Raw genomic sequence first — 9,459 nt, forward strand, 5'->3', positions numbered from 1 at the left:
GCCTCCAGCACTTCCCTCTCCCCGTCCCAGTGGCTGCAGCCGGAAAGGCACGTGGAGGATTTGCCTGCCCACGGGTCCTAACTGCTTGAAATCCTCTCTGAGTCTCTCTGTTTGCTAACAAATGCACTGTTTGATGAGAGAATAAAGCTTTGTTGAAAACAGGTTTCTCTCTGTGCTCCAGGAATCCCATTTTTTGGGATGGCCTGTGCCACAGCCAGGTGGGGTGGGCAGGCAGAGGTGAGCTGAGCAGCCACGTTCTCTGATGGAAGCACTGATGAAACATGTTGGGGCACCGTGTGGCATCTGGGACCATTTCCCGCCTGAAAAGCTCACCAGAAGGAAAACTAAAGAGCTTTAGAGGAAAAAGGCAATGTCCCCAGCCTCCCACTCATGCTGGAGCAGGAGCCCTGGCATGTTGGTGGAGAAGATGGCACAGTGATGCACCTTCGGGCAGGATGCTAATGCTGAAGGTGACCCAGCAAGATGCTCATGACCTCACGAACCTTGCTGGGTCCTAACAGCTCTTGCAAGCACCCAGCTTGGGAACGCACGCTGAGCTGGAGCCCTGCTGCTGGCTATTTTCCACTGCATCAGCACTCGGGGCTTTGCTGATGGGAGAGCGTGGAGCCGCCGTGCTTCACCTGAACTCTTGTTTCAGAGTGGGCGGACGGGAAGAGAAACTGCGGAGGCTGAAGCAGCCCTGGCTGGGGGTGGCTGGGAGATAGGCATCTGGGCGGTGAGGAGCAGCTTTGCCGACCCACCCTGCCTTACTGCAGCCACCGGTGCCTGGGACTGTGGGTGCCAGGAGGAGCCCTGCTCCTGTGCACGTGGGTGCTGCAGCTCCTTTGGGTCTTTCCTTCTGCTGCTGGAAGTGTCCCAAAGACTCCAGACCAGGGCCAGTCCTTGGGGAGGTGGAGCTGCAGGCTTGCACCAGGGTAAAACAGAGCCCGGGTGACTCCTGCAATTCCCGCACAAGGACACCAAGGCTTTCCAGTTGCAGCTCACCAGCTTGTGAAGGTTTTCTTTTCTGCAATGCTGTTTTGGGTAAATGCTTCCCATTAATCATCAGCATTTTACCCCTTCTACCCCCTGCATTTCCAGCTCCCAAGAGAACAGTCAGTCTTCCATGCACCCTTGCTGCCCTGTGTATCACAGAGCACCACGGGACTTCTAAGTCCTCTCCCACCTCTGTCTCCTCTGCCTCTCCCATACTCAGAAGGTCAAATCTTGAAGCACATGGAGGGATGTACATATAAACAATAATTCATTTTTGTGCATCATTGCATCAGCCTCGACTTGCGAAACCAAAGTTTCTAGTAGGTGACAAATTCCTGACAGACATCATTTCATCACCCAGGCACGAGGCCAGCGGTCACTGAGCAACATGCGGGACAGCCTTTCACAAGACCTAAGCATCCTCAAGGTCCGAAAACGGCTGAAACTCTTCTCTCCGCTCAGGAATCAGGTCACTGGATGCTTTGTTTCGCTTCAGCGTGGCAGGATTTCTATTATTGCTGCTGGCATAACTTGTGCTGGTGACGTAGTGCTCACACAGCAGAAACCCTGGGGACAAGCAAGGCTGCTGGGACACAACTTTGGTAGCATCGAATCACAGAATCATTTCATTGGAAAAGACCTTTGAGATCATCAAGTCCAACCATACCTGCTCACTACTAAACCATACCTCTGAGTAACTCATCTACCCGTCTTTTAAACACCTCCAGGGATGGGGACTCAACCACCTCCCTGGGCAGCCCATTCCAGTGCCTGAGAACCCTTTCAGTGAAGAAGTATTTCCTGACATCCAGTCTGTATCTCCCTTGAAGTGATAAGCTGTGTCACTTGTCCTGTCTGGCACCATGAGGGGAAGAGGGCATAGCCATGGTGATGGGATTTGCCAGCTCATTGCACGGCATCAGTGATGCTCCCAGGGTGCCAGGGTGATGGGGGCCCATCTGGGAGGAGCTGGTGGCATTGAGTGCTGCAGTCACACAAAGCTGCCTTCTCTTTCTCTTGGAGAAAGAAACTCACATAGATTTAAGCTGCAGGGGCAGCCTGGCTTTACAGAAAGATGGGGATACACAAGCAGGTGTGTGAACTACCCAGGGAGGGAGGAGTTGAGAATGCAAAGCCTGAAGTGAGAGTTGCAAGCCACGGTTTGCAACCTGTTTCCTCAAAATGTAGAGCAGGGCTTTGCAGAGAGCTGTGCTGGGAGATCACAGAGTTGAGATAGCAGGTGGAGGGCGGGAGAGGAAGGATGGCAGGGTGTCACACAGGGTGTCACACCTCCCTGTCTCATAAGGTGCGTTTGCTTTGTGTACGCAGACACTTGCACAACTCCCTGCAGAGCTGTGGGGTCAGGAGGGACTCAGGGCTGCCAAACACCTCAAATGTTATTTGCTCTTTTGACTCTCCGACACCAGAGTCCTACTTAAAGGCACAAATAATGGGACTTGCTACTTGTGGAGCAGGGAAGGTGCAAGGGAGAGAAGTCAGCCTGCAATAAATGCTGTTACATGCACGCTGGTAGCTAAAAAGCAAGGTGGTCATCTCCCCAGAGCAAAGGATGATGGACAGGGTCTCTTATCAGCCCCCAAATGGATGCCCAGACCCTGCTCACTGCAGGCAGGGCCTTCAGGAGGACAGCAACATGCCCAAATCTCACATGGTGGGGACTGCAACGGCTGTAGGGACAATTACCAGAGCTCATCCCATTTGCAGGCACCAGAGTAGACACATATGGGCCCATAGTGAGCTGAACCATGATTCAGCTGCTGCTCCAGCCACCCCCTGCCCTGAGATGGGTGAGAGCAACATCCCAACACTTTTTGGACTCAGAGAGTAAGGAGCCAGTGGGCAGGACAACTCCTGTAGCCACCAGCACGTTCACTTGTTGGGATGCTTGTAGTATTTTTGGTGTTTACAGATGGGAGAGAAACAGTTCAATGCTTCTGCTAAAACCCCTTCAGAGCAGGCGCAGCAATGGATGCAATGGAAAGCATCTTGCATGAACAACTGCAAGAGGGGTTCCTGCAGGACCAGGTGCCAAAGGAGGCTTTGATTCATACTGGCTAATGTGGACCCTGAGACATAACCTGAAAGGCTGGGTCACTGAAACATTGCTCCCCGTGCCTGTTCCCCACTTCCCTGTTCAACACCTCAATGTTCAGCTCGCTGCTGCAGTGCTGCCCAGCTCCATCCTCCCCAAAAAGCAGATTTGGTGGCTCACCGACAGGGAGGGGTTGCCCTCATCCTCGACGGTGACTACCAGGCTGTAGAAGCTCTGCCGCTCGCGGTCTGGCGGGGATGGACGGGTGGCGATCTCCCCGGTGACGCGGTCCATGCGGAAGGTCAGGTCCTCGTTCCCGTGGGTGATGTAGTAGGAGAGGACGCTATTGAGGCCAATGTCCCGGTCGGTGGCGCGTACCTGGGCCACTGCTGTGCCACCACCAACGTTCTGCAGGGTGAGACGGAGGGGTGAGATACATGACATGAAACACATGCACCTCATAACATATAAAATACATAATTAATAACATTCATAACAGTATTCTAATATAGAGTGGGCTTTTTCCAGCCATTGTGGTGCTTGAGGCTCCAAACTCGCTGCCCTGACATCCAGCAGCCAAGCAGGAGGCTGCTCTCCTTCCCCTGCTCCTGGATGTAATTTTTGCTGTGTTTTTTGCAAATGATGTTTTATCAATAGATGCATCTTTGTGCAAAAACTTAACCAAGGCTACTTGCCTTGCCACTGATAGCTCAGCTGAGAATCAGCCACAGGCTTAGCAACGAAAGGCTCTTCCCTTTGCTTGAATGCTCCAATCTTTTTGAAACTCTGAGATTAAATGTGTTTTCTACATTAGCTCTTAGAAAGAAATGGAATAAGACTAACAGGTGATGTTTGCTAAGTCACCAAAGCCTGCTGCCACTGCACGCTGAAATAGCACCTCTTTATCCTGATGTTACAGCATCTCCCATTTGTTGCAATGAAGCAGTTTGATTCCCTGCTGCAGAAAGCTGCACATTAGGTCCTAGAGAGGCTGGCACAGACTGAAAGAATCTAAAACCCAGTGTGCGTGCAAAGGTGAAGGCTGTGTAATGGACTCAGTGCTCAACTAATTATTTTTGGATAGTCCCATTATGGGGGAAATCAAAACAGAAATTCTGTTCTTCAACTAGCTCTGAACATGTATTAAATAGATAAGAAAATCCTAACAGGGCAATAACTTTAATGCAAAGCTATTAATCATGAGCAGCACTTCCTCACAGCTAAGTGTCACTGGTAATTACTCTTATTTCGTTTTTCATCATCAAATTGAGAACCCCCGGTCCAGGAATTAAACTGTCAGGAAATAAGTTGTCTTTTCTCACGCCTGATTGTGTTTTATTGCTTAATTATCTAGGTCTTGCCGAGCTGCTTCCTGAAAGCAATTCCTTGTCTGCACCGTGCTGTCTCTTGTGTCACTTTGGTGGCATTTCCATGGGTGTGTAGCCACTTCTCCTTCCTGCTGGTCCCTGAAGCCTTAAGTTGCCTGCAGAGCTCTCTCCTAGCCCAAAACCAGGATGCTGTCACAAGTGAGGGCTTGCAAGGGGTCATCAACCCTCAAATGACCCAAGATGAGGTTTTCAAGGGGCCAGCAACCCTTAAGTGACCCAAGATGAGGTTTGCAAGGGGCCACCAACCAAGGTGGCCAACCCTTTAAATTATCCAAGGTGAGGTCTGACCACAAGGCAGGTGGCGAAAATGGAGTTGTCAGACTTCACCTTGGGAGGATGGAAGGAGAGGAGCAGGACTGGGAGCTCACCTCGCTCACGCTCACGTTGTAGCCGAAGGGGCTATCGATGATGGGAGGGTTGTCATTGACATCGAGGATGTTCACTCGCAGAGTGTGCTCCTTCCTCCGGGGAGGCACACCACCATCTGAGGCTTGGATCTATGGTTGGAGATGGATTTTTAAAAAAATTGTTATTTTTAAGCTCACAGCCCCAAGAAAACAGTCTCGATGCTCAAACCTGAGGAAGTCCAAGGAGGTAAGTGCAGTGGTTTGGTGCTTACCCGTAAGGTGTAGCGATCCAGGAGCTCCCGGTCCAGCGGCCTTGCCACAAACACCTCACCATACGTGCTGTTGGTGGTACGAATCTCAAAAACACGGCCAATGTTCCCTGACGTCAGTGAGAAAGTCACCTGGAAACATCACGGTTAAAGACAAACAGGGCAGGCAATGTGATGCTGTGAGAAGGAAGGAGAGAAAGGAGACCCTACAATAATAAACCCCAGCATCACCTCAGGAAGTCTCTGAGCATTTTAAAAGGTTCAATGTGTTGGGGTCCATGGGTGTGTTGGCTTATTGCAGCCACCCCAGAGCAAACACCCATGGGCCAATTCTGGTCTCATCCACAGACCTCCTATGATAGCAGCAATTTTTGGTATTAAGGGTGACAGGACCTCATTAATGTCTGCATGGTAAAGAAAATAACAAATGATGTCAGAGAATTTCCTGCTCAGCCTGCCAAGGGCTTCGCTGCCGTTCCCTGTGGCAGGAGAGGCCACAGCTGGTTTTCAGATTGCTGGGCTCATTTTGACATGTGTCCCACAAAGCTCTTTGCCCTGGACAGCCCAAGGATGTTTTTCCTCTCCTGCTTCACATCTTGACTGGGGAGCACTGGTACCCACTGCACAAACACTCCCAAAACTGCTGGCATCAGTGACAGGGATGCAGGGGAGGGGAAGGGGTTGGGAAGATGCTGATGGAGGCATTTCTGTGTCAGCAAAACACCACCACAGCCTTACAGGCGGCCCAAAATCTGTTGTGCCACCCACCCTACCTGCCCATTGCTGCTTGCGTCTGGGTCGCGGGCCAGGACCACGGCCACCCGCTTGCCAACAGCACTGTCCTCTGCCACGCTCACGAAGGAGTCGGAGGTGATGTCGAACTGGGGGCTGTTGTCGTTCTCATCCAGGATCGTGATGGTCACCTGTGGGCATGGCATGGGTCTTGGGCAGGACAAGGGCAGGAGTTGGCCCCCTGCCCACCCAGCATCAACACCCCTGGCAAACCCTCAACCTGTTGAACCCCTCCGAGGTGCCAACAGGTGAGTGTTGGACATCCCACGTGGGAATGGGTGCAAGGATTTGAGCCCAGGAGCTGAAGCTACATCCCTGTCTGCAGAGGAGGAGGAGGAGGAGGGATGCTTAGAGCCTACAGAAAGAGCACAAGGGTGCTGCAGCTCTCAAGAGTTGGACTCGATAATCCTTGTGAGTCCCTTTCAACTCATTCTATGATTCTATGGTTTTTCTATGGAGAATCGCCCATTTTTTTAATCCTCCAAACAGCTGGGCACAGAGCAACTCATGCTGCTGCAGGGTCACCCCTTCCTACTAAACTTTTCGCATCTCATTATTTTTTAATCTGTGTTCATGGTGCCAGAGATTGGGCAGGGTTTGCTTTAAAGCTAAACGGGCACAAAGACAGTGGAGTTGCATGTATTTAACTAAACCAGGGCAAGCTGGGCATAGAGAAGACCTGAGCTCCCTCCTGGGGAAAGGCACACAGGCAAGTGAGAGACCAGGCAGGGGATGCTCATGGGACACTCCACTGCAGGTGACCAGAGACCAGGCTACCTCAGCCACAATTAGCCAGAGGAAATGCTCTCATTGTGTTTGTAATCAAAGATCTGCAATGCGACACAGAAATGAGAGAGGAAGAGCATTTCTGTTCCCGGGGCTCTATTTATGGGTGCCCTGAGCCCCCAGGTGCGGCCAGGCTCAATGTCACAACATCCCAGAGGAAGCTGTGGAGTGAGGTGCTGCACCTCGGGGTGATTCAGTTATTGTTATTATTGAATTAAAAACGCAGAGCCAGGAGTGGGGAGAGCCCATTCAGCTGCTGTGATGGATCCAGCAGCTGCTATCCCAAGTGCAGGGTGCCTCACGAGAGCTGCACTGTGTCCTGGGGGGTGTCACAAGAGGCTGGTGCTGGTGGGATGGGACTGGAGACCTCCACCCCAGTCCCTTCCTGCAGCTCAGTGTGGAGTTCGAGATGGGTCCTGGCCCTCAAGATGATGCCAGTATGATGCAGATGCTCACCTTCTGTTGGAGGAGGAGAAACAGAAAAAAAAGAACAAGGAGTTAATGGGGGACGAGGAGGGGCAGGCACATATGACAAGAGGCTGGTGCTGGTGGGATGGGACTGGAGACCTCCACCCCAGTCCCTTCCTGCAGCTCAGTGTGGAGTTCGAGATGGGTCCTGGCCCTCAAGATGATGCCAGTATGATGCAGATGCTCACCTTCTGTTGGAGGAGGAGAAACAGAAAAAAAAGAACAAGGAGTTAATGGGGGACGAGGAGGGGCAGGCACATATGAGGGGCAGGGTCTAGCCCCACATCCCACCGCGGCAGTGTCGGAGGGCACGGGTACCCCCCTGCAGTGATTCAGAGGCTCCTCGGTTGGTTCATCCCTTTGCTTTTCCTAGCTAAGCTTGGTGTATTTGCCCCTTGCCCTGGGAAAGGCTCAGACAAGAGCACAGGAGTGTGTGGAGACCGTGGCCACCGGCACCCACAGGTGGGGAAAGGCAGTGCTTGCAGCATCACTGCCTTTGCCATCCAGCACCTTTTTTAGAGGCAACAGATACACCAAGACACGAGAATGCTGGAAATGCCCATCGCTGAGGGACAGCCTCCAGTTTCAACCCCCTTCCCAGGGTCCTGCTCCTCCAGATGGCCCAAACCAGCAGAATTTGGGTAGCACCAGCCGAGCTGCCCCTGCCCATGGCACGGGGACCAGGCTTGCCCTGCACCCACTGTGCCTCCTGACCCAGCAGAGAAATGCAAATCACTCCCTTGCTCGGCTGCTTTTGAAACTGCCAAATATAACCCTCCTAAACATAAACCACCACAAAGTATTTCAAGGCCCCCAAATTTACCTCCCTTGAAACTGTTTTAGCATAGTAAGTGATCTGCAAACTCCACAGATTGGCATTTTTATTTTTATTTTTATTTTTTCTGAGAAATCCCACCATATGACACGCATAAGCTAAAAGGCAGCAGTCTGTGCTTATGCAAATACAGGGTTTCCCCCAAATCAGGGTTTCCAGACTCTGGTGGCTGGAGCAGAGAGGACAATTAGGACACACTGTCCTAGGAAGAGGAAGATGACCTGAGGTCAACTCTGCCCATGCAAAGGATGGTGGGGAAGTGGGTGGAAGCTACTCACCACTGTGGAGTCAATCTTTGGTCCTCCATCATCAGCCACCACTGTCAAGGTGTAGAAATCCCCTTTCTCTCGATCTACCTGGCCTTTGACCGTGATCACACCCTGCCAAGGATGAACAACAGTTATTTTGGCCCCCAAAGTCCAATGTGGACAGCCAACCCAGGAGGGACCATGCTACAGCTACTTACAGTTATCCCGTTGATTTTGAAGAGGGAGAGTGCCTGGGCATTGGTGTTGGGATCGAACTTGTAGGTGATCTGGTTGAGGTTGTCGATGGAGCGGGCCTGGACCCGGAGCACCTCAGAGCCCAGGGGGATGTTCTCCATGATCACAGCCTCGTAGCTGCTGTTGGAGAACTGCACGGCCTCATCCAGCTCGTTCCGCAGGCTGACGTACACGCTGCAGAAGCCCTGGTTGTTGGGGGGTGCCTGGTCCGTGGCAGAGACGTTCATCAGGTAGCTGGTTTTGGTCTCGTAGTCCAGGTACTCGATCGTTGTGATAAGGCCTGTGCTCTCATCAATCTCAAACTTCCCTTCAGCACCTGACAGGATTTTGTAGTTCACCAGACCGCCGTTCCCTGGGGCAGGAGCAGGAAGCATGGTGCAGGTTGGACCAAGCATCCCAAAGAGGCAGGCACCACTGATGCTGTCCTTGACCATGGAGCAGAGCCCATCCCATGTGAATATTCCAATCCAGCCAAGCCAGGATCTGCTGATTTCACCACTTGCCCCCCAAGCTGGGTGTTTCTCACCCCCAGTTTCCTACCTGTGTCTCGGTCAGTGGCCCGGACCACCGCCACCGAAGTCCCTATCCCTGCTGTCTCCCGCAGCCCCAGGCGGTTGTACTGCCGCTGGGTGAACACTGGCACCTCATCGTTGACATCTTCCACATAGACAATCACCTGCAAAACCCCCCGGAGATACCATGGGTGAGCTGGGCAGGTTGGTGAACCCTCGCCAGCTGTTTACACTTGTGAGGGAAAATATATCCTTCATGGCACGCATCTGCTGCACCAGAGAAATGTTCTCTCTACTACAAACACCACGTGATGGAGAGTGAACACACAGACTTTAACATCATAGATTTAAAGAAGCTCCGTGGTTGGAGTGACTCAGTCTTTCCCTGGCTGGAGAGAGGTACAATCTGTATATTAATTCCTCTGTGCTTTGGGATCCCCTGCTCGAAACCTTGCAGCTAGAGACCCTGCAATGTAGAAATGCTGACAGCTTGGTGGGAAATTTTGCTCA

At 52.1% G+C, this 9,459-nt stretch overlaps 1 protein-coding gene across 1 annotated transcript in view; it reads right to left on the reverse strand.

Moving 5' to 3' along the window:
• CDH23 (cadherin related 23) overlaps window positions 1-9,459 on the reverse strand; it is a gene marked incomplete at both ends in the record, with an annotated part of 119,411 nt that overhangs the window by 30,237 nt on the left and 79,715 nt on the right. Inside the window, 8 exon segments of the mRNA XM_010162174.1 lie at window positions 3,230-3,457; window positions 4,806-4,934; window positions 5,057-5,185; window positions 5,827-5,976; window positions 7,288-7,290; window positions 8,213-8,314; window positions 8,401-8,789; window positions 8,978-9,113. Of these exon segments, the coding sequence (XP_010160476.1) occupies window positions 3,230-3,457; window positions 4,806-4,934; window positions 5,057-5,185; window positions 5,827-5,976; window positions 7,288-7,290; window positions 8,213-8,314; window positions 8,401-8,789; window positions 8,978-9,113 (1,266 nt within the window).

The sequence above is a fragment of the Antrostomus carolinensis genome, unplaced genomic scaffold (genome assembly GCF_000700745.2).
Source record: "Antrostomus carolinensis isolate BGI_N321 unplaced genomic scaffold, ASM70074v2 scaffold9082, whole genome shotgun sequence".
In the NCBI taxonomy this organism is placed as follows: Eukaryota; Metazoa; Chordata; class Aves; order Caprimulgiformes; family Caprimulgidae; genus Antrostomus; species Antrostomus carolinensis.